This window comes from Ochotona princeps, chromosome 30 (assembly GCF_030435755.1).
Source record: "Ochotona princeps isolate mOchPri1 chromosome 30, mOchPri1.hap1, whole genome shotgun sequence".
NCBI classification, from domain to species: Eukaryota; Metazoa; Chordata; class Mammalia; order Lagomorpha; family Ochotonidae; genus Ochotona; species Ochotona princeps.
The window spans coordinates 16,410,574-16,435,845 of NC_080861.1; the positions used below are offsets into that span (position 1 = coordinate 16,410,574).

General features: G+C 51.0%; 1 protein-coding gene across 1 annotated transcript in view; it reads right to left on the minus strand.

Annotated features, from left to right (window-relative positions):
• Positions 1–3,316: 3,316 nt before the first annotated feature.
• The window catches only part of GLB1 (galactosidase beta 1), an 86,098-nt gene continuing 64,142 nt past the window's right edge, over positions 3,317–25,272 (minus strand). The window contains exons 14-16 of the mRNA XM_058657148.1: positions 24,014–24,145; positions 23,219–23,461; positions 3,317–3,644 (exon numbers count right to left, since the gene is read on the minus strand). Coding sequence (XP_058513131.1) covers positions 3,393–3,644; positions 23,219–23,461; positions 24,014–24,145 — 627 coding nt within the window. The 3' untranslated portion in view covers positions 3,317–3,392. The remainder of the gene's footprint in view (positions 3,645–23,218; positions 23,462–24,013; positions 24,146–25,272) is intronic.

Here is a 25,272-nt window from a genome sequence, read left to right on the forward strand (position 1 = left end):
TTTAAACTGGAGGCTGGCATCACAGATGGTGGCTAAATCTGCCACACTACAAGACCAGTGCCCCTGCAAGGTGCTTCTTAATGGTTCTATTGGATTTTACCCTGTGGCAAGGTGAGGTCAGGTGATTCTCATACCCAGGCTGCGGGTGTAGCAGGCACAAGACCTGGGCTGCCGTCCCCTAAGCCTGCAACTCTGGAAGACTGAGGCTGTAGGAAAAGGCCAGGCTGGGCCAGGGCAAAGCCTGGAGCCACTCCCCTGGGTGGCAGGTCATCTGTTGCTTTTCCTAAGAACATTAACAGAGAGCTGGATCAGAGGTGGAACAGCCAAGACTCATTTGTTCCCCTGCCTCAGCAGGTGGGGAAAAGCCCCCTTGGGTGGAGCAAAACTACATGGTGGGAGTCACCCGATGGTGACGGACAAGTTGCAGCCACAGGGTGTCAGGCCTGGGATGCCACAGCCCACCAGCCGGGGCAGTGCTGTGGTCAGACCAAGAGCAGGGGCTGGCCTGCCCCCGCCCCCGGTCGCTGCCCTGTCCCAGCCTCGGATGTGCTGTCATCGGCCCACGCAAACCTGTGTGGTCACCACAAGTCAGACAGACCCCCCCCCAAACCTGACTGAAAGTGAACTCAGGAAATGAGAGCCAAGGGCACACAGGATCATTTATCTGTGGCATCTGACCAGTCACCTTGCCTGTTAAGGGCAACAGGACAAAACAAAACAAAAAAACAACTTTGCGTTAGTGCTACAATTTTATTCTGAATAAACTGTGGATGCTTCCCCAGCTGTAGGCAGCTGCCTAAGTTACCTTATACCTAGGCAAGTGTTACAGTGCTGGGAGAAAAGCAGCCAATAGCTGGTGGGCATCCTGGGCCTGGTTAATGCCAAATTTGTGTTAACTATACCAGTGCACATAAACGATATGGCAGTCCATTAGGGCCTGCAGAGGACATCTGGTACCATAGCAGAGGATAGTGGGCAGAACAAATTGGCCAACTGCCCCAGCCAGGCGTTGACAGCAAATGTCTTGGTGATTGGAGAGTCGAAGGTGGACCATGTCAGCCAATGGAGCTTGGAAGGATTTCCTCCTCCTTGGAGTGGTGAGATCAACTTCTCAGAACTATCAAAACCACTTGAGCAGAAGCCTGGGAGCATGCTCCACATTGGAGACCCTGAGTTGACGTCAGGTGGCTGATCCGCATCCCTGGGTGCTGGGGCGGTTGGCAGGCTGGCTGTGGCTTCTCCCCTTATCTCCCTCCCTCCCCAGATAGAGGAAGAAAAAAGAAATTTTGGAAACAATGGTCTCAACCACTTTTCTCTAATCCTTGACCCTTCCTACTTAACCAACTGTGCGAACATCAGCAAAAATAAAACAGTATTAAAAAACTACTGGGGGTGCTGACAGACGACGCTGGACAGATGGGGGAGATGGCCAATAGCCAGAGGAATGGAGAGGAAAGAAGGGAGACACCATGTTTCCTCTGGCCCTTCATGGCTTCCTTGCCTTCAGACAGATGCTCCAATTGTCCAGCAGTTTTTTAAGAAGTTGCATGTATATGGGGCTGGCAATGGGGCATAGTAGCTTCAGCTGCTTGAGTCTTGGCTGTTCCATCTCTGATCCAGCTCTCTGTTAAGGTGCCTGGGAAAAGCAACAGATGACCTGCCACCCAGGGGAGTGGCTCCAGGCTTTGCCCTGGCCCAGCCTGGCCATTATAGTGATCTTGGGAGTGAACTAGCAGGTGAAAGATCTCTCTGCAATTCTGGCTTTCAAATAACTAAATAAATCTTTAAAAAGAAAGCAGCCAGTTCTGCCCCTCACATTAAAAAAAAAAAGTTTATTTGAAAAGCAGAGTTACAGAGAGAAGGAGAGACAGAGATCTTTCATCCACTGGCTCACTCCCAAAGGAGCTGCAATGGTTGGAGCTGCGCTGATCCAAAGCCAGGAGCCAGGAGCTTCTGGGTCTCCTATTCAGTGCAGGGTTCCAAGGCTTTGGGCCATCCTCTACTGCTCTCCCAGGCCACAGGCAGGGAGCTGGGTGGGAAATGGAGCAGCCAGGACTCAAGCCAGTGCCTGTATGGGATGGCATATTGGACACCAGTGTTAGAGGTGAACAATTAGCAGAGGATGGCCAGGGTCCTTGGGCCCCTGCGCCCACACAGGTGACCTGGAAGAAGTTCCTGGCTCCTGGCTACAGATCTTGGCTCAGTTCTAGGTGTTACATCATTTGGGGAATAAACTAGCAGATGGAAGATCCCCCTCTCTTTGTCTCTCTTCTCTCTGCCTTTCTAATGAAAAGCAATACATCTTTTTTTTTTAACAAGAAGTCTCATGAAATTTTATTAAATTTCAAGGGTACAGACAAGCAGCAAGATTCACATTAAGCACTGGAATAATGCAGAAACGTCATTACTGGGGTGGATGGCTGTACCTGAGCTTGTTGAGTGTGCCAAGGGCTACCTGCATTCCTATTTACACAGTGTTCTCTTGTTTGCCACACTGGCCTCCACTACTCTCAACAATATATATCCACAGAGAATGTAGGACATCTTTTTTTTTCCTTTTTAAGAGAACACTTCAGTCATCAGCTACTAAACTGTTTCCAATGCTCACCTTTTTGGGTTTAAAAAAAATGTTTAACTCTCTCCTCTTTAGCATGGTTGCATGAACTGGTAGTCCTAACTTGGTTTTGCTTTTTCAGTTAAAGAAATAAATCTTTACAAAAAGAATGCAGAAATACACTATGTTCAGAAAATAACAAACAGGAACGGGCATCCCATGCTAAGGGCTAGAACGCTGCCCTGCTGTGGGATGTGGCATACTACGCACACGTATGCTGTGCAGTGGCTGAGCACGTTTTGAGCCATCTGGAGCTGTGTATAGGGGCTCCCTGGGGATGGCAAAGGAAAACCCGAAGGTGAGTGACACAGGATTGGCAGCGTGGCACTCCTGCACCTTGCATGCAGGTGGCCTCCATCCCTTTGAGTTTCCAATTCCTGAAGCGGTCTCCTCAGTCCCCTGAAGCCCAGCTAGGATTTAAGCCAGATCAGTTACCTTAACAACCCGCTCATCACCACAAATGGTAACTTCTTCATCCAAGTACAAATTTTATTTAACAAAAAGACAACATGATTCTTCCAGAAGAAAACTTGTAACACCCTTGAAGCTTCCACTGCAGCTGTAGGCACGGGGACCTGTGTCTGGCAGCCCCTGCCACCTCCAGGCTCAAGGGCAGGTGGCACAGGGCATCCTCAGCTGAGAACACATTTACCTTCTCATGAAATTCAAGTGTCGGGATGACAAGGTTCTTTCATCTGTGTGAGTGTGTGTGAGTCTAGAATCCCCAAAAGGCACAGTCTTTAGTCCCCCCATACAGTGTCTAGCCACCGATCCTGTTCTAGAGCACTGGTTTGAACAGGTTTGGAGGGATGTGGTAGCTCATGGTGGCGTTGATGATGGGCGTGTCCACAAACTTCACAGCGCATGGGTCCTGGCCGCGGTTGCTGCAGGGCGCACACTCTAGTTCCAGCACCGTCACGGTGTTGGGGCTCGAAGTCGTGAGGATGTGTTTTGGCACAAACAAGGTCACCTGAGGGCCCCTTGCTGGCCAGTAGCGGCCCAGGTTGAAGCCATTAATCCACACTTGACCCTGTGAGAGGGAGAGAGAGAGAGAGAACTGTCAACCTTGGGGGGGCATTGACAATCTGGAGGATGTGAGTCCTGACCCAGAGAGCCAGTGGCCCAGGAGGCAAATCAGGTCCTGGCAATACCACCACATGGCTCGACTTGCTCCTGGGTCCCGGCTACTGCATGTCCTTGGCTTCTCTGGCCCTGCCAGAGGAAGGCCGAGCTGCTTCCGCAAGGAGATGTCTAGGGGTAGATCTTGACCCTGTTGTTGACTGCCTGCCCAGTGAGTACAGGGCGTGGAAGAGAACACCCCGGGAATACAGGGCCGGCAGCCAGAGGACAGACAGGACCTGGAGCCTTGAGGCTGCTACAGGGGAGGGAGAAGAAAAGGGCTCTCCAGCTGTGGGGCCAGTGCCGTGACTCAGCAGGCTAATCGTCCATCTGCAAGTACTGGGATCCCATAGGGACGCCGGTTCAAGTCCCAGCTGCTCCACTTCTCATCCAGCTCCCTGTTAATGCCCCTGGGAAAGCAGCAGAGGATAGCTCAAGTCCTTGGGACCCTGCACCCCAGACCCAGAGGAAGCTCCTAGCTTTGGACGGGCTCAGCTCTGGCTGTTGCAGCCCTTTGGACAGTGAAGCAGTGGATGAAGGATCTTTCTAGTTTACTCTCTGTGAATCTGCCTTTCCAATAAAAATGAATATATATATATTTTAAAGAGCCCTGCAGCCAGGTCTCTTTTACATTCCTTTGGCTAAGCAGCAGAGGGCACGCCATAGGCTGCAAGGACAAGAGCTGTGAAGGTGGTAGCTACGTCCTTAAGGAACCAAAAGCAGAGGAGAAACAGGGATGCTGGTGGGTGTGTCTGCACAGCCTCGTGTCCTGGGCTAGGATGTGCTCCAAGGACAGCACCCAGCAGCCGGTCAGGGATGGGTGTTGGGCCCTGTAGTTGGGATGCTGCTGAGGACGCTAGCACGCCACATTCCAGTGTTGGTTCCAGCTCCCTGGTAGGCAGTGACAGGTGATGTCTCAAGTCATGGGTCCCTGTCACCCCGGCGGGAGGCCTGGATTGATTTCCTAGCATCTGGCTGCAGCCCGACACAACCCCAATAATCACGGGCATTTGGAGAGTGATCGGCAGCAGATACGAGCAAAAAAAACAAAGATTCAGCAGAGTAGCTGGCTCGTGCTACGGCAGAGAAAGAAAATGAAGGAGGGACCTGTACGCGTACAAACCAGAGAGAAAAAAATCCGGGAGAGCAAGGAAGAAATAAAAAAGGGAAGGATGGAAGGGTGGAAGGCAGCCATTGATAGCTAGATGGCCCAAACACAGGTGTGGAAAAACAGAATCAAAAAAGAAATCTGGGTCTGGCGCAGTAGCCGAGTGGCTTGGGTCACTAGTCATTAGTGACCCTTTGCATGCACCAGGATCCCATGTGGTTCATGTCCTGACTGTTCCACTTCCCATCCAGCTCCCTGCTTGTGGCCTGGGAAAGCAGTGGAGGACGGCCCAAAGCCTTGGAACACTGCACCCGCATGGGAGACCCAGAGGAAGCCCCTGGTTCCTGGTTTGGATTGGCTTAGCTCTGGCCATTGTAGCTACTTGGAGTGAACCAGCAGCTAGAAGATCTGTCTCTCCTCCTCTCTGTAAATTATTTTTTGATAAAAATTAATAAATCTTTAAAAGAGAAACTGTTTTTGAATTTAAAAATCTGAGAGCATGCAGTTTTCTCACAATATGTCTTCTCACAATTGCCTACTGAGAGCCACCATGGGGGGGCAGCCATGGTTGCCACATTCACAGCTTGGTTCCCATCATGCTCCATGACACCCTGGAGCTCTGTAGGTACCTTCCGGGAGGACAGATTTCAGCCTCCATGTATCCACCTGAGCTTCCTCCTGGGGCTCAGCTGTCAGCCCTGCCATCTGCTGCTGCTGGCCTGGCCTTCCCTGCTCAATATCAGTCACTGGGCACAATGAAGAAGGGAGGCAGTTCAGCGGTGGGCATGGCTAAGTCCTCACTCGGGCCGTGCTCCCGCCACTCCTGAGACCAACAGTTTGTTTCCCATGCCCACGCCCGGGTGGCCGGTAAGCCTAGCAGTCCAGCTGTCTGCAGTCCACAGGGCAGGGCTTCCATTCTACAGCAGGCTCCAGTTCCTGCCTCCTGTCTCCTACTGAGGCAGACCCTGGGAGGCAGGGATGTGGGGGTCTCTGCCAAGCTACACCGGGTTCTTGGCTTCTCGCTCTGGTCTGGACCCAGTCATTGCAGGCATTTGTGGCGAGTGAATCAGAGGATGGCATGGCAGCTCTTTCTGTATTTCAAAAAAAAAAAAAAAAAAAGCCACCAGCTGCAGTTACATGAAGTCATTTAGAAAAAAGACTACAGTTTCGCAGTTCTCAGAACTATCTCTTGTTCTTACTACAGGCTACATTTCTCTCCATTCATCCTAAAACGTGTACACACAGCAGCTTTGCCAGCCTTGTATCAGCTCAGAAGTCAGCCCGTGCCTCGATTCGGCTGTGTTGGGGGAGAGCAGCGCTCATGTCCATGGTCAAGGGACAGGTAGCTAAAGGTGAACTCGGGCATGCATTTGGCCTCAGATCATGTCCCTGACCAACCACAGGCCACCTGGTCACCACGTGGCAGGTGAACAAGCAGGACGTGTGTGCCTCCTCCCACCGCTACTTCCACTTCCACACCCAGGAGGCTGGCTGGCCCTGACGTCTCCTGTGCTCGAGCTGGTGTTTGTCAACTTGGGCAGGAGGCTGCCTGCTGCTTCCTGGGTCCCCTTGGTTGCTGGCCCTGGCCTGGGGCTGGGAAGTGGCTGGCAATGTGTGCGTCAAGGCCATCGTGGGTGGAGATGGGGACTTACAGAAACTGAGGGCCTTGCCTGAGTGGCACGGGCCTCATGCTCACCACCCCTGCCGGTGCCTCGCTCAGGCATCAGGCCCCAAGTCCCCTGTCTGATGTCCTTCAAGTCCTACCCTGGCCCCTTAGGTGGCTTCTCAAGCTTCCCCTAACCTCTCTGTACCAGGAGGGCTGCTTCCAGTTTCCGCCTTGATCCCAGACCCCCACGGCCCACTTCCTAACAGCAGCTACACCTCCCACAAGGCACTGCGCCCACAGAGATGAAAGTGTCTCATCTTGGCCTTTCTCACAACTCTCTGAATGCTGTTGCTTTTGACCCATGCCACCTGCTTGCTGCTGAATGGACAGTCCCAGGCCACCTGCCCGGGATCTAGCCTCCCTTGGCAGGTGTGGATGGTGTGCAGTCTCACACAGTGCCCCCGTCCTGAGCCCGTTCGTCCATGGCTGGTGGGTGAGATGTGGCTCACGAGCTGCTGAATCCTTCCAGTACAAGTCATTCATTCATTCATTCATTCATTACACCAGGGTCACTGGGGCAATAAGACCTTAACCAGAAGAGGTAAAAGATTTCAAATGAAGGGACCATGCACTGTGGTGCAGAGGGTTAGGTCACTGCCTGTGACGCTGGCATCCCATACCATCACCAGTTCAAATCCTGGCTGTTCCACTTCCGGTTTCGCTCCTTGCTGATGTGCTTGGGGACTTCTTGGGATCTCTGCCACCCCTATGGGAGCTCCTGGCTCCGAGCTGTTGTCACTTCAGAAGTGGATGAAAGATCTGTCTTTCCCTGTGGATGTCATTTGCTTCTCAAATAAATAGAAATTCTTAAAAACTTTTTTTTCCGGGGGCTGGTATTGTGATGTAATGTCTAAAATGGTCACCTGTAACATCAACATCGCATATGGACATTGGTTCAAGTCCCGGCAACTCCACTTCCCATCCAGCTCCCTGCTAATGGCCTGGGAAAGCAGCAGAGGATGGGCCAAGTGCTGGGGCCCCTGCGCCCACACAGGAGACCTAGATGAAGCTCCTGGCTCTGGTTCTGGCCTGGCCCAGCTCTGGCCTTGGCAGCCACCTGGGGAGGAAACCAGCAGTTGAAGATTTCTTTTTTCTCTGTCTTTTCCTCTCTAACTTTCAAATAAATAAATATCTTTTAAAAATGCAATTAGTCATTGCAGTGCTGGGTTTTCTGAAAAGATTAACATTCTTGTTAATCAGATCAGAAAATAACACAACATCCCTGAGATTGCCCCCAAAGTCCCCATTTCCTGCTAGCCCATCACAGATGTCTACTATCCTAATTTCATTTGCCATACATTAGTTTTGCCTTGTTAAAAAATTCATGTAAAAGAACCAGAGAAAGAGAGAGAGAATGAATCCTTTACCTGCTGAAGCAATCCCCAGAAAGCCCCAAGGCTGGGCCAGGCCAAAGCCAAGGGCCAAGAGTTTCTTCTGGGTCTCACATAGTTACAGTGGCCCAGGACTTGGGCCATCCTTTGCTGCTTCCCTCGGTACATCAGCAGGGAGCTGCAGTGGAAGTGGAGCAGCAGGGACATGAATTACCCATATTGCAGGAGGCAGCTTTACCTGCTATGCTAAAATGCCAGTCCCTTTCCTACTTTTGAACTATAAATGAAAGTAACTATATGTAGCTTTTTAAAAAAAATATTTAGTTCATTGTAAAGAATGGTGCCTTCAGCACTGGCCATTGTGGTCACTTAGGGAGTGAATCAGTGGACGGAAGATTTTCCTCTCTCTCTCTCCTCCTCTCTATATGTATCTGACTTTGCAATAAAAATAAGTAAATCTTTTAAAATATATATATTAAAAAAAGAGTAGTGCCATGTTGATTTTAATTGGATGGTGTTCAGGGAGCTGGTGCTGTGGCATAGCATGTAAAGCTGCCATCTATAGTGCTGGCATCTCATATGGGCACTGGCTTGAGTGCCAGCTGCTCTATTTCTGATCCAGCTCCCTGCTTGTGGCTTGGGAAAGCAGAGGAGGATGGCCCAAGTCTTTGGGTCTCTGCACCCATGTGGGAGAGCCAGGCATCTGAGCTCCTGGCACCTGGCTTCAGACCAGCCCAGTTCTGGTGGTTGTGGCCATTTGGGGAGTGAACCAGCAGATGAAAAATCTCTGCTTCCCTCTCCCTTTCTCTCACGCTCTGTAACTCTTTCAAGTAAATAAGTCTTTTAAAAAATGGTATGGTATTCAATGATACGAACACATCAGCATTTATTTATATATTTTACTATTAGAAATGGACATTTGGAGGGAATCTTTTCAGTTTTTTTGTTTTGGTAAAGATTAATGTAGTCAGGGGCCCGGCGGTGTGGCCTAGCGGCTAAAGTCCTCGCCCTGAAAGCCCTGGGATCCCATATGGGTGCTGGTTCTAATCCTGGCAGCTCCACTTCCCATCCAGCTCCCTGCTTGTGGCCTGGGAAAGCAGTGGAGGATGGCCCAAAGCTTTGGGACCCTGCACCCGCGTGGGAGACCCGGAAGAGGTTCCTGGTTCCTGGCTTCAGATTGGCGCGCATCGGCCCGTTGCGGCTCACTTGGGGAGTGAATCATCGGAATGAAGAGCTTCCTCTCTGTCTCTCCTCCTCTCTGTATATCTGGCTGTAATAAAAAATGAATAAATCTTTAAAAAAAAAAAAGATTAATGTAGTCACTTGAAAGGCAGAGTGGCAATGAAAGAGGCAGAGACAGAGAGAAATAAAGAGACAGAGATCTTCCATCTGCTGGTTCATTTCCCAAATGACTGCAATGACCAAGGCTGGGGAAGACCACGCCCAGAAGCCTGGAACGGTCCAAGCACTTAGGCCATCTTATGCTGTCTTCCATGTGAACTAGCAGGAGCCTGGATCTGAAGTGGAGTAGCCAGGATATGAACCAGCGCTCTGCATGTAAGCAATGCTAACGTTGCAAGCGATGGCTTAACTGGTTGTACCACAACACGGGCCCCTCTTCCTAGCTTCTGCTTTTTACAAATAACACTGCCCATATGAATATCCTTATTGCAGTTGCTTCACTTCTGATCCAGCTCTCCACTAATGCTCGTAGGAAGGCAGAGGAGGATGGTCTAAGAGCTTGGGCCCCCTGCTGCCCACATTGGAGACTCAGAGTTCAATTTCAGCTTGGCTGTGGCTGTTGTAGCCATCTGGAGGGTGAAACAGTTCATGAAGATTTCTCTCTTTTTCTCCATCTCCCTTGTTCTCCTTTCCAATAAAGAGAAATCTTTAAAGAAAATTACAAAAAAAAAAAAAAAAAGATGAAACATTTGCATTCCTTCCAGCCCATAAAGTTAGTTTGAAAAAAAGTATATGCAATTGTGACTGTCATTTCTCTGTAGAGAGTTGTGTTATAATGACTGGGAAGCATGCATTGAAACTGAAGAAGAGAGAACAGATGTAAGAACAGAGTTCCACGATCAAGTCTGACTTTCTCTGTCTTGATCATGCCCACTCTCACCAAGGTGTTAAAAACATTTTCCATAAATCTCAGCTTTCCAGAAATGCCTGAGCTACTTCTGTGATGACAATACAGATGGGTATGTGCCTGTGTGTGTGTGTATCTGAGCATCTGTTATCTATAGAAGACAAGCTTCTCATAAGAACCGATGCCAACGTTTCTACAGAGTTTCCAGTGGTAGTTTCAATGTGCCGAGCTTTCCAGGAGCTGCGTGCAACACAGCCTCCAACCCAGCGAACAGGGAACCGAGTCACGCTCTCAGGGAAGCCACTTCCACACTGGGAGGCCCCTGGGGAAAGGACATGGGTGCAACGCCAGGGGCCAACGGCTCTCCCTGCACCCAAGCAGTGAATTAGTGCAAGGCCAAGATGGGAGACAGAAAGAGAATAAAAGGGCACACAGGTAAGATGTCCAAGCCAGAGGAAGTGAGCTGATTCCTTCCTCCCAAACACCCAGGCCTGCTCTGTATTTACTGGAAAGACAGAGTCAGAGAGAGAGAGGGAGGGAGAAAACCAGAGAGAAAGAGATCTTTTAGCTATTAGTTCACTGCTCAAATGGCTATAACAGTCAGGCCAAAGCCAGGCCAAAGCCAGGAGCCAGGAATTTCCTCTGAGTGTCCCACACACAGGTGGCAGGGACCCAGAGATACGGGCCTTCTCCTGCTGCCCTCCCAGGTGCCAAGGCAGGGAGCTGGATTGGAAGTGGCACAGCTGCGACGCAAGCCAGTGCTCCGACGTGGGATGCCAGGCAGCGGCTTAACCTGCTACACCACACTGCTGGCCCCAAATACAAGAGAAGCCACTAAAAGCAGAACCTACAAGCAGAAAAGATGAACACTAAATTCCGCACTAAATTCCAAGTTCAGATTCCTGGCTTGCTCAGCTCCCAATAGTTCCAATATTGCTCATCTCTTTTTTTTTTTTTCAATGTCGTGTCTCACCCACAAATCATCCAGCCACCTGTTACAAAGTCCGTGGACCTAACAAGTATAGGAGACCACCATTTTTTCCCTCCAAGCTTATTGATTCCTCTTGTGCACACAAGGGTAAGTTTTACTACTGAAGGAATATATATATATATATATATATATATATATATATATATATAGGTTGAAAAATTTCATCATCTCATTTCCAAGTTCATGAGTCAGAAGACAAGTGTAATTACAAATCAGGCAAAGCAATTAAACGTCGCATTTAGTGTAGTAGCAGGGTCACATCACACAGTGCTACGGCCTTGTGGAATACTGAATAAATACCACAAATCCTTGATAGAATCTCTTTCTTAGGGGCAGGCACAGGGGCTCAACAGGCTAATCCTCCATCTGCAGTGCTGGCATCCTGTTTGGGCACTGGTTCTAGTCCCAGCTGCTCCACTTCTGATTCAACTCCCTGCTAACGGCCTAGAAAAACAGAAAGCGACCCAAGTCCCCTGCACCCAGACAGGAGAATTGGAAACAGGAGCTTTGGATTGGCTCAGCTCTGGATGTTTGGCCATTTGGGGAGTGAACCTGTAGACAAAAGATCTTTCCCTGTCTCTCTTTTCTGTAACTCTGCTTTAGAGAGAGAGAGAGAGAGAGAGAGAGAGAGAGAGAGAGAGAGAGAGAGAGAGAGAATGAATATGAATATGAATCTCTGTGATGTCTGGATCTTGCTGCTCCAGACTTCTTTTGACCCAGGGACATGGAGGAAGCAACCTGAGAATTTTGATTTGCTAAGAAACTTTGAAACTTTCTTTGTTTTTGAAAGTTTTGTCCTAGGCCTGGTGTGGTAGCCTAGTTAAAGTTCTCACCTTGCACATGCCAGGATCCCATACAGAGACTGGCTCGTATCCCAGCTGCTCCACTTCACCTCCAGCTCCCTGCTTGTTGCCTGGGAAAGCAGTTGAGGACAGCCCAAAGCCTTGGGACCCTGCACCCACATGAGAGACCCAGAAGAGGCTCCTGGCTTTGGATCAGCTCAGCTCTGGCTGTTGTGGCCACTTGGGGAATGGGCCAGTGGACAGATCTTTCTCCCTGTCTCTCCTTCTCTCTGTAAATCCGCCTTTCCAATAAAAATAAATAAATCTTAAAAAATAATAATAAAATTCTCTCCTATCCGCTGGATCACTCCCCTGATGTCCGTAACAGCCTGGGGCAGGCTGAAGTCAGGAGCCAGGAACTCCATCTGGGTGTTCCGTGTAGGAGTTCTGGAGTTGCTCCTCCCAGGGTGAGCACCAGCAGGTTGGCATCAGGAGAGAAGCCTTGAGCATTCTGATGTGGGCATCCCAGGAAGCACGTTAACTGATGTGCCAAATGCCCACCCCTGCTGCCTCTTCTTGGAACCCTGCCCTGTGAGCACGCGCACAAGCCTGGCTGATTCTGCTGGGTGAGGAGACAGGGCCCAAGGCTGCCAAGGAATGCTATGGGCTAAACATGCTGTTGTCTGAATTCACTTCATGTGGGCTGGCTCTTCAGGAGGCAATAGATACTCACCTCCACGGCCACCAGGTGCCTAGGCACGCTGCTTTTCAGGAAAGCAAATGATGCTGTTTATCAGCTCCATTAAAACGAAGAGAGTCCTTCCCTCCAGGCACCTGCTGCTGGCCAGGCTGTGTGGTCTGGCAAACTGTAGGGAGGGGTTGAGCAGACACCTGGGAGCACCCAGCGGTGTGCAGTGCTCCCTCAAATGCAGCTGCTCACAGCCAGCCCACCCACCCCCCTGCCCGGTGGCTTCATCTTTCCTCTCTGAAGTACCCTGCCATTGGCAGAGCAGGAGGGGCAGGAGCTCTGCTTGATGTATACCAGCTCGAGGGTACCTATAAGCTCCCGGAAGGGTGGGCCCATGTGGGAAGCTGGAAGGGGTGCCCTGTTGTTCCCCCTAAGAGTTGATCAGGAAGTGGAGACCTGAGAGGGAAGAAGATATCCCGGTACAGCAGCAATGATGACAGCCCCTGGCAGTGGAAGAAGAGGGTCCAAGCCCTGAGAACTGCCAGGTGGAAGCTGAAAGTAAGGGGTCCAAGGCAGGAGGAGCCAGGATGGAGAGGGGACGTCAAGCGGGCGCAGGAGCCTGGGAGCCTGGAGCAGGAATGGGTGTCTGCGTAGATGCTGCCTAGAAGTCAAGTGCAATACGGCTGGGCACACAGCACCACACGCAGGCAACCGCCTCTGGGATGTGACAACAGAACTCTGCACCTGCTGTCCAGAGTCTACCCCACCAGCTGGGTCCTCTTCCTCTGAGCTCCAAGCCTGGGGCAGGTGCCTCGCTCCTGGATTCCCCAAGCAAGCACTGACTACACATGGTTAACTGGCACTGGAACCCGAGTCCTCCCCACACGGGCTTAAAGGCATAGACCCAAGGCTGACAGGCCTTGCATAGGCTGGCCATCACATCTAGGCACGTAGGTGACACTCTTCCATTGAATGACATGCAATTAACTTTCTCTTTCTCTCCCTCCCTCCCTCTTTCTCTCTCCTTTCCTCACTTCTCCCTTCTTTCCCTCCTTCTCTCCCTTCCAGCAGGTTCCTCACTGCCTCCACCTGCCTTGCCCCCAGCATACTCTCCTTCTCTCCTTCTAGCTCTTGGACCTCCTCACCCTGATCAACCATGTAATCATTATAAAAAACAAAATTAAGATAAAAAAATAAGATTTTCATCACTCCAGAGACAAAGATCAAATGGTTTCCTCCCCCAGAATCAAAGCAAGTCTCTTTAGTACAGAGGGGTGGGATCCACACGCCCCTCTGGCAGCCTTCAATGGTAAACACAAACACAACCGCAGTGAAAGCAGTGGCTGAGCTGCACTGCTCCAAACACAAGGAAAACAGGCTGGGCCCTTCATTCAGCTCTAGCTCCAGTGAAACCACGTAGGCCAACTGCACCATCCGTGGCTGAGTCACAGGGCCAGGAGGCTCGAGCAGGGAGTGCTGTGGGGATGGGATTGAGACATCCTGAGAAGATGGATGCCACAGCAGGTGGCGAGCGCTCGGTGCTCTGCGAAAGGCTTGGCGAGGGGCAAATTCAAGTTTTACTTTTTTGGGGGACTTTCTCAGACTCCTACCCACCTCTGGCACTGCCCCGAATCTTTTCTCTATACAGTGGTGGTTGCATCTGTGGGTTTGGCAGCCGGGGAGAGGGAAAGCCAAGTTTCTTTATCAGATCACACGGCCTGCCTGTCTGCTTGTGCAGGCGGCTCCCCATGCCTCCAACACACAGGTTACTGTCACATTCAGGGGCGTTGTCTTGTGCCACAAATGGCCAAGGGCAAATGACTAATGGTGATAAGGCTGCAGAAGTCCTGAGGGTGCAGGCATCTGGCCTGTGGGTTAGGATGCCAGTTAAGATGCCCATATCCTTGGGCCTGGTGCAATGGCTCTATTGGGTAATCCTCCCCCTGCAAGTGATGGGATCCCATGTGGGCACTAGTTCATGTTCTGGTTGCTCTACTTCCTATCTAGCTCCCTGTCAATGGCCCGGAAAAAACAGCAGAGGAGCTGTTTTTCCAGGGTCTCCAAAGCCTTGGGACCCTGCATCCAGAGGAGCTTCCACTGGGGGAGTGAATCAGCTAATGGAAGATCTTTCTCTCTCTGTAGATCTGTCTTGCCAATTAAAAAAAGATGTCCATACCACATATCCTTCATCAGAGTACCTGGGGTTGAGTCCAGACCCTCTGCTATTGACTCTCGCTTCCTGCAAAAGTCCTTCTGCCCTGGGAGGCAGTGGGGATGACTCAAGTCCGTGGGTCGCTGTTGCCCACGTGGGAGCCCTGTCTTGTGCTCCAGGCCACTGACTCCAGCTCGGCCCAGTCCAGCCTCTTATGAACATCTGGGGAGCAGGTGAGTGTATAAAGCTGTGTGTCTTTCACACGTGAAAAAGTTATCTGTGACCTAATTAACAGGGCAAAGAGGATGCAAGAATAGTTAAAAGAATGGATTATTTTTCAGCCCTTTACCATAAATTACTTTAAAAAAAAAAAGATTTACCTATTGTTATTTGAAAGGCAGAGCTGCAGAGGGAGAAGGAGAGAGAGAGAGAGAGAGAGAGAGAGAGAGAGAGAGAGAGAGAGAGACAGACATGCCCCTGAATGTGACAGTAACATGCATGTTGGAGCCAGGAGTCTGCTTGCTGGTACACTCCCCAAATGATTGCAATGGGCAGAGCTGGGCTGATGTGAAACCAGCAGCCAGGAGCTTCTTCCGGGTCTCCTAAGTGAGTGCAAGGCCCAAGCATGCGAGCCGTCTTCTGCTGCTTTCCCAGGTATATTATCAAGGAATTGAATCAGAAGTGGAGTAGTCAGGGCTCGAACTGGTGCCCATATGGGATACTGGTACCACAGGATGGAGGCTTAATCAACTATGCCTGGGCACCAGCCCCCATAAAGTACTTTTAAACATTTAAAATAACTTTTTATTTGAGAGGCATGGAGACAGAGCCTCCGATGTTGGGTCTCTTCAGCACTCAGCCAAATGCCCGCTGCTATCATTCGTCCTTACACCTCATGATTTTTCTGATAAATATCCTGAGAGTGGTGGTGATTTGTCTTTAAACATTAAACAAAACAAAACTTCTAACCAGTGTTCTCTTTGAGTTCTCAGCCCTTCAAAGCACAATTTTGGTAGAGGAAAAATGGGGTGTTTCCCCACACCTCACCACCAGTAAGTACAAATGGTGTGTTTAAGGGTGCTAGAGACGGTGCTAGACTAAGTTCTTGCCCTGAGTTCCAAGGGACCCGATTGGGAGTCCGGCCCAACTAACGTTCCACCTGGCCACACCAAATACGAACTTCTCTCTGATCTTCCTAGAAATCAGGATGAGGGCAGCCAAGTTCCTCAAACAGGCCAGAGGGCGTGGCGCTGAGGTTTCCATTTTACCCTGTAATCCTACCCCGGGAGGCCATCCGAGGCGAGCCAATCAGCTCCCTCTCACTGCCGGTGAAACTAACTCTGAATTTGCTTTCCATGGGTTTGCTATTTTCTTTCCTCTCTTTTAAAAAAGACTTATTTGTTTTCATTGGAAACACAGATTTACAGAGAGAAAGAGAGATGGAAGGTCTTCCATCTGCTGGTTTACTCCCCAAATGGGCACAGCAGCTGGAGCTGAGCTAAGGCCAGGAGCCACCTCTGTATCTCCCACATGGGTACTGGGCCTCAAGGCTTTAGGTCATCCTCAACTGCTTTCCTGGTCCATAAACAGGGAGCTGGATGGGAAGTGGAGCAGCTGGGACATAAAACAGCACCCATATGGGTTGCTGGTGCTTGCAGGTGGAGGGTTAGCCAGGTAAGTCACCACATAATCTCTAAACAACATAGCTTTGACACCACCAGACTGTTACACACCCAAACCTACCGTGAGAGATTGAATATGAGGCTAATCTGTGTCCATCTGAACTACTGGTCACAAATGCACAAACGTCACTGTGTTGGCAGAACACACCCCTTCAGGCACCACCCATCTGATGCGTCACCCAAGTGCTGTGTTGCCATTGGAGAGAGTTTAGTTACACCAGGCTTCTGGACACAGGAAAACACCCTTGACCTCCTTTCCCACCCAAATCCAGCTGACGTTCATGTGGCCTCAACCAGAAAGCCACATCCGTCAGTACTGTGCCCCAGGAACCAGAAGTGATGGCCTTGTCCCGTCAGCTGCCCTTATCAGCGACTTCATTCACTAAATCAAACTACTGTTACTCAGTGTGGGAAGAGCAAAGGCCTAGAGGCCTGTGGTACAGGCAGTTGCTGGGGGGACCCCAAGCAGAAGGATGGGCACAGCCTTAGGCACGGCTGGGCACAGCCTTAGGCACGGCTGGAGCTGGGAACATCACTTTGTCCAGGCATCCCCAAGCGCTCCTTCTCTCACATGTTAGAGCTCAGCCTCCTGGGGCGCTGGGGGTGGGGATGGTGGCTGTGTGTTCTGAATAATCATTCAGAATCCCTGGAGTTGGTCTTCAACAGCAGGAAACACCATCCATGGGGGCCTGTGTCTTTGGACCCATCGTGCCAGGATCTACTGATCTGGATGGATGGATGGATGTCTGTGTGTGTAGGCTTTACCTAGATGTAAGTCACACCCCATACAACTGGGCATCGTGATCCGAGTCAACCTCAGGATACTTTCATCACCCCATAAATAAATCTGGGGACTGCCACCAGGGCGCAGTAAGTTTAGGGATTGCTTCTGATACCAGCATTCTCACATGGGAGTGCTGGTTCGAGTCCCAGCTGCTCCACTTCTGATGCAGCTCCCTGTTCATGCACCTCGGAAAGCAACAGAGGATGACCCAAGTACTTGGCCCCTGCCACCTGGCCTGGGAGACTGGAGGCATCTGCAGAGTAGAGAAGCAGACGGAAGATGTTGCGCTCTGTCTCCTTTGTCACATTATTTTTCAAATAAACAAACTAAAATAAATAAATAAACAAATGGAAAGTTCAAAAGCCTTCAGCAGTCTCTTCCCTTTCCCTGCTCTGGGTAACTACAGATCTTCCAGTCTACAGATTTACCCATCCTGAACATTTTGTAAAAATAAATCATATGGACCTGGTTTGGTAGCCTGGTAGCTAAAGTCTTCACCTTGCATGCACTGGGATCCCATTTGGGCACTGGTTCGTATCTTGATGCCTCCGCTTCCCATCCAGCTTCCTGCTTGTGGCCTGGGAAAGCAGTCGAGGATGGCCCAAAGGCCGCGTGGGAGACCCAGAGAAAGCTCCTGGCTCCTGGCTTCGGATTGGCTCAGCTCTGGCCGTTGCGGCCACTTGGGGAGTGAATCAGCAGACAGAACATTTTCCTCTCTGTCTCTCCTCCTCTCTGTATATCTGATTTTCCAATAAGAAAAAAATCAAACACTACTGGTCATTCATGACTGGCCTCTTGTACATGGCCTAATGCTTTCAGGGTCTATGACCCTTGTAATATCTACTGATGATGGCAGCTTAAACAGGCAGGCAACTGACTGAGTCTGGGGAGCCAGAATGGTGAGCAGCTAGTTAGTTCTGTGAAGTTGGATAGAGAAGCAACTGCTTGGTTCTGTAGTCCGAAGTCACAGCTGAGGCTGCCCCAGAACCTAACCTGCTATTTGTCCATCACGAACTTGCCCTCCGATAATGCATCTGTTACATCCGGGACCTGAGGCTATAATAAACTCAAGGCCCACTCGCAGCCTGGCCCTCTGTGCAGGGAGGCCCACACTTGGGCTGACCCCATCTGTCCCTTCTCTGCCTGTAATACCAGTCTCTCCTTAGAGTCTCTGTCTTTGTGGGAGACGAGAGCTGGATGAAACATCCATCAGTCCACTGTCTGCATCATCACTTCACTTTCTTTCATGGCTGAGTGGTATTCTGCCGTGTGGATGGCTTGGACGTGTTCATTCAGTAACCAGTGGACAGGCGTTCGCTCTGTTTCCACTTCTGGTTAGTATGCATGATGGTGTCACGAACCTGTGTATACAGGTGTGTCGGACACAGGATGAACTGGACTCTGGGGGCTCTGAACGCCAAACACACCCGCCAGCACACCTGGCGCACTTGTCAAGAGTGACAGCTACGCAGTATACTGCAGAGGGACCATGTCCTAAAGCTGTTTCCTGCTGCCATGCCTGAATGCCACAGATGGGGCAGCTTAGAATGAACTTAGCTCGCTGCCTCTGCTGGAGGCCTTCTTACTGAGTCCTGAAATGGTGGAGGAAGTGATACCAGGAGACAAAGTACAAGCTTGGGTCCCCTCTCCCCCTCTCCTTCTAAAGCCACAAATATCATCTCAGTATCCTATGTAGTGCCAATTATCTGCCAAGACCCTGCCTCTAAATGCCACTAATATTGTGACTTTAGGGATAAAGTTTTCAACACACAAATTCTGGGGAACAGGCATTCAAGGCACAGCAGAGCCCCTGCCTCGATCGTGAGCATGAACTCTGGCACTGAGGTCCAGTACAGAATCACCTGCCCGTTGACACGGGCCTTCAAGACCGACTGAGTGACCTGGGCTCAGCACCTGCTCCTCCTCCAAGTGGCGCAGCTCCCTAAGGCTGCATCTTCTCACTTGTCCTTGAGCTCACACTGCATCCCACCACCACGTGTGCCTCCCTGGGTGATTTAAGGACGTGATGTCTGCAAAGACATCAGGCAGAAAGCATGGGCCAGTCACTCCTGGGTGTGCCGCCTCCACAACCTGGACAGACTGACACTCCTCAGACCTCCAGGAGCTTCCGCAAGCTTCCATTCTGCACATGTGCCTCCACCGAGGCAGTAGAGATGCTTGCTCGATAAGAGGGGAGGCGCTTGGGGTAGGGGGCTTTGCTTCATTCATAGGGTCTAGAGCCCCTTGATGTCACTTCTTAAAGAAAAAATGGCAGTGCGGAGGGAAGATGGCAGAACGATGGAAAGATGCCTGACAACACCAGGGCAGAAGGTGGGGAGGGAAATGAGGGCTCTGACTTCCCCCCGGAGGCCACAGGGCAGGAAGCGAGGGTGGAGGCACACAGATAAGCCTGACAGGAAGCCAAGGCACAAAAGGGTCACACCAGAGAGCACTCGAGGAGGAGGGTGCTCAGGAGGGTGTGTGTGAGGTGGGCATGTGTGTGTGTGTGTGTGTGTGTTAGGGAGGAGAATGGGGAAGCTGGGGAAGGTGAGTGGGAGAAGGAGGAAGAGAGAGGACCCAGCATAGATGGCCAAGTTCAAGGGCTTCTGGAGGCGGGAGAGGATGCTGAGGAGGGCCCACAGCCATGGTGGGGGCCCTGCAGAGGCCTCCCCTCGCTGGGCTCAGTCACAAGTGCATCAGCAGAGGTGGAGGGCTGCATGGGGGAGGCGGAGGGGAAGGAGAGAAGGGCACAGGCGCTCAGGGCTCTGAAAAGGACGGGGGTGATGTCTAGGCTGGAGAGAGGAGCAACAGAGAGCTCAGGTCTTTACTAAGAGGCCAGCACAGGCTTGCTAAGTTAGAGACAGGAGGCAGTAACACGGGGGCAGAGAGGAGCTTCACGCTGACGGTCCCCGAGGGGCGCTCACCTGTGCCGGGCCCTACACGCCTCAGTGAGTTGAACAGCAGCATTCGGCCGCCACCATCGCTTCTTGGCAGGGCATTTCCACCGGCCCCCAGGGAATCCCACGCCCACCTGTCCTCACCTTGTGTTCCCACTCTCCACCCTAGGCCACCATGAACCTGCTGTTGGTCTATGCAACAGCCTTGGCTTTTCTGCGTGTTTGCCTTCTGTAACTCAGCATACGGTTTTTCACATTCACCTGTTTGTGGTACCAATCAAGCACACCACGCTTTCTACTGAGGAATGTTACTCGTCCAATGATGGACTAGTATTCTCTTCAGTTGATGGTTGTCACGGCTCATCACCGTGGGCGCTTGTGGTGTATACGGGCTTTTCTTTCTCAGGTGTCTACTGAGGAGTGGAATGGCTGGGTCCTACACGAACCCTATGTTGAACTCTTGAAGGAAGTGCCATGCTGTGCTGCAAAACGTGTACAGCAGTGGTTTGATTCACATTTCTCTAATAATGTGGAGAGTTAACAATCTTCTCAAGTACCCATAGTAGCCATTGTATACCTTTTGTGCAGCCTTGTCTATTCAACACTTCTGCCCATTTTTTTGAATGGCTTGCTTTTCTTCCTATTATTGAGTTATAAGAATTCCTCCTCATTGGAAAACAAGGAGCAGTGAATAGCAGGCCCAGATACAGATGGAGGATATGGCAGCCCATTGGACTCTGCGGAGGACATCTGGTACCACAACAGAGCAAGGAGAACAGAGCAAACTGGACAACTACCCCAGTCAAACGATGACAGCAAACATCTGGGCGAATGGAGACTCTGAGGTGGACTATATCAGCCAATGGACATTGGAAGGGTCCCCTCATCCTTGGATTGGCAAAACTGACAGCATTTCAGAACTACAGAAACCACCGGGGCAGAACCCTCTGAGCGTGTGCCACATCGGGACCCTGGGTTGATACTGGGAGACCATTTCCCCATCCCTGGGTACTGGGGCAGGTGGGAGGCTGGGTATGGCTTCTCCCCTTATCTCCACCCTTACCCCAGATAATCCTCCTGGGAAGACTGTGGAAGAAGTGCTTCTGGGAGACCCAGATGGAGTTCCAGGCTCCTGGCTTTGGACTGGATCAGCCCTGGCCACTGTCGCTATTAGTCAACTAGCAGACAGAAGATTCTCTGTCATTCTACCTTTCAAAATCAATTTATCTTTTAAAATAAAATCCCATAATCATTAAGGAGAAGAAGGCATGTGTCCCAGCATCCCTGTTGGGGTATTGGGTCATCTTCAGACCCCACGCTGCTCACTCTAGGACAATGGGCTCGTAGGTGCTTCCCTCCACTTCACGGTAGCCCCAGCTCCTCTTTTCTTCCCACTGTACCAATGCTGCATGGGCCCCACATCGTTTCAGGGTAGCCACACCATCCAGCATTTACCATCCTGCCTTCCCAACCCACAGCTCCAACAGCCTCCCTCCACGATGCTCTCCCAAGTCTCTAAACTCTCTTTCCTGACTCGGTGTGTTCTCCCTGCTGCTACCAAGTTCATGTTGAAATCCCAATCCTGGATGTGAGGATCCTAGGAGGCGGGGCCTCTGGAACAATCAGGTCAGAGTGCATTGAGAACAGTGGGAGAGAGGAGGCCCTTACCAGATGTCAAGCGGGTTGGGGACTTGGTTTTGGACGTCCAGGCCTTGGAGTTGCCTCCACCTGACGATATCCACAGACTCACAAGTCCCCAGCCTGACTCCCTCTCCTGTCCCAAGGGTTTCTCTGAAGCTGATTCCTTTGTTCAGTGGAAGATGTCCTGGGCCCAGTCGCAGGCCTGGAACCTCAGGATCCTGTGGGACAAGTCTTGTGCCCAAACCGCCACAAATGCAACCTGCTATTCCACTTCATTGATCTAAAGTCCAACGCCTCCCAAGGGGTGGATGATGTCACCTCCATCCGGGTCAGTGAGACAGTGGTCCCACTGCCTGCATGATGTCCCTGAACGTGCCCTCGCCTGACCTATTGTGCACAATGGGGACAAAGGGGCTTGTCACACCATCACGGCATCACCCACTCTGCTACTTCATGGTTACTTAAAACTCTGATTGGGTCTACAGCACCTATCCCAACCTAGTCCCCACTAATCTTCTGTGTTTGTCATTTCTCCCTTTGACCACGTGGCCCTGGAAGCCTATCCCCACTCACTGGAATTCTTCCCTTCATGCCATGTTCCTTCTGTTTTGTGTCTTAGTCAAGCCCCCCTTTCTTAGGGAAGGCTTCCCAGGCCTTCCTGACCAGCTCAAATGCCCAGTTATCATTGGCCCTACACCTGCAGCTCTTCTTAGCATCTCTCCCAGGTGCGGTTTGGTGACGTGACTTGTGTGGCTGTATGATTCAGGGCCACCTATTCTTTTGGACTGGAAGTTCCATGAGGGCCAGGGCCGAGCTTGGCCTCATTTGTCAGTGTCCCCTTCGCATGTAGCACTGAATAGCAGTTTGCTCAATGGTGGAGTGATGGTGAAGTTACCCGGGATGGAAACTGAACTTGAGGAAGACATGCAAGTCTTCAAGGCACAAAGAAAGGGGAGTAGCCAGCAGGTGGGAGGACTCATGGATGTGGGAATGACCTAGAGCAGAGCCTTGAGTTTCCTATGTATGAAAGAAAGCAAGAGTCATCCCTTTCCCTGGGCCAGGACTCCCTCAGACTTGGTACTCAAAGGGGCCTCTTCTTCAAGAAGTAGAAAAGGCATCACTTCCCAGCAGAGATTGGCAGCCAGTGCAAATAGGACTGATGGTGATGCCACCAAGTTGGCCTCTGAATCCTTGAGGCCCTGCTATGATTTTGCTCCTGGGAAATGAATGAACTCACACAGAAACTTCTCTGTGCAGGGTCAATATTCTGGTGTGGTAGGTAAAGCTGCCACTTGGAACGCTGACATGGCATGTGGGCACTGGTTCAAGACCCAGCTGCTCTACTCTGATCCAGCTTCCTATTAATGAACCTGGGAAAGCAGCGGAGGGAGGGCCAAGCGCTTGGGTCCTGGAACCCGTGTGGGGGACCCAGAAGAAGCCCCTGGCTCCTGGCTTTGGTCTGGTCTAATTAAAGCTATTACAGCCATCTGGGCAGTGAACCAGCAAGTGGAAGACCTCACCCATCTTCCCTCTCTCCAATAAATAATAATAATAACAATAATAATAATAATAATAAAAAACAACCCCTTTGTGTCCCAAACCATCCCTCAGGGTCTCATCATCAGCAGCCCCTCTGGGGTTTCTGACATTACAAACCAGCATTTCTACACTTACCTTGGTCCATCCGGGAAACTCGATAAAGGTGTCCTGAGGCAAGTCTGGGATCCCACTGGGGATGGAGAAGCTCCCTGTGTAGAAGGCTGGCAGCGTGTAGTTGTGTGAGCCGCAGGCATGGGTGTCTTTTTGGGGGTCCTTCCAGCCCTGCAGGCTGCCGTTCATGGCCCCATCAATGTCCAAGGGGAAGATGGTCCAGTTGCTGAGGATACGGGAGCCCAGGGTCAGGTTGGAGACCAAGCCCTGTGAAACAAAAGGAACACAATGAGGGAGGACCAGAGGACAGCCCAGGGTGTGGGGGGGTCTCTGCACCCCACTTCTGCATTCCTACATTCCTCAGCCAAAACAAGGGGACAAGATTCAGGCCACAGGACAGTTCATGGATCGAGCAGAAGGTTGAATCCCAGGGCACCAGAAGAGGCAGACTTTCCACACTCTCTTCCTTCTAGAGGTCAGGATGTTGTCCCACAGGGCCCAGATTTTCTGCATCTAAAGAATGAGGCAGGTAGTACTGCTGGAGCATCAGACGCCCCTCCCCAAGCCCCCCAATATGCATCTTCTAGAAAGAAAGGAAAAGAGCTGGTGCAGTGGCTCCACAAGCTAGTCCTCTGCCTGGGCAGCGCTGGGATCCCATAAACACACCAGGTCTATCTAGCAAAGCATGAAGTGGTCTACCTTAAAGGAAATTCAGAAAGTACTTCGATGTTAATGGGTTGTAAAGTTTCCAGTGAACCTGCAAAACTTGCTCAGGCCACCTGGCTCCGTCAACCCCTTGTCCACCTTGGTTTGTCCTACCTTAAAATCGTTGATGCCTGCGCCATAGTTCACACGTCCCATGTTCTCCACCAGCAGGTCGAGCCTGGCTCCAGCCTTGCCCTTGATGTTCAGAGTAATCACGCTGTTCCGCTCTAGCACTCCCTGGGGGACCTGAGGATTCAAGGCCAAGTACGACTGAACCAGGGAAGGAAAGAAGAGTGGCAAAGGGAGGCAGCAGGTTCAAGCACGTCGCTACCCTGTAGTGTCATCGGGCTGGTGAGGACCATGGTGACAGCCCTCAGCTCATGCCCCTGGGAGGTGGCCATGTCCCACACCCATCACTGCTTCCTATCACACAGGAGTACCGGCAGACAGAGCTCAGACAGCCCAGGCTGGACCCTTGGCCTGGGGAGCTTGGATGTGCGTGTTATTTCTATTCTGCAGGGACAGAATCCACAGGCAGGATTCCTAACAGAGGGACAGCTTCGAGTTTTCACAAAGCTTCTAAGTAAAGGGTCGGAGATGATGCGACTTCAGAGAGGTGAGATAAAATCTGGGAAGCTGCAGATGTCTCACCTCAAAACACGGAGTCAGATGTATCACCCACAGCACTTACGTAGTTGAAAGACAGTGGATCTGCACATATATATTATCAGCAGCACATTCCTAACATTTTAAAGGCTGGATTTTTAAAGGCTTGCTCCACTCTAACCACAAATCCCTAGGACAACTCCTAACTGGCAAAGGTAAGATATAGTCATTAGAAGAGAGTCCAAGGGGCCTAGCGTGGTAGCCTAGCAGCTAAAGTCCTCCTTGCATGTGTCAGGATCCCATATGGGTACTGGTTTATGTCCCAGCGGCCCCGCTTCCCAGTCAGCTCCCTGCTTGTGGTCTGGGAAAGCAGTCGAGGACGGCTCAAAGTCTTGGGACCCTGCACCATGTGGGAGACCCTGAAGAGGGTCCTGGCTCCTGGTTTTAGATCGGCTTAGTGCTGGCTGTTGTGACCGCTTGGGGAGTGAACCAGCGATGGAAGATCTTCCTCTCTGTCTTTCCTCCTTTCTGTATATCTGACTTTTCAATAAAACAATAAACAAATCTTAAAAAATAGAGAAGAGAGCCCAAGGTCTTAGCAACTTGTTCCCACTGTAATGGAGGCTGTGAAGGCTAGAGGATGGAAACATCTTTAAGTTTTCTTGCTTGGGCAAAACCTTCGCATGTGCTGCTTCATGTCTGGGGTGAGATGAGTGATACTTCTGAGAAGGCATTTTATCATGAACTAGATAGAGCTCTTGGCAAGT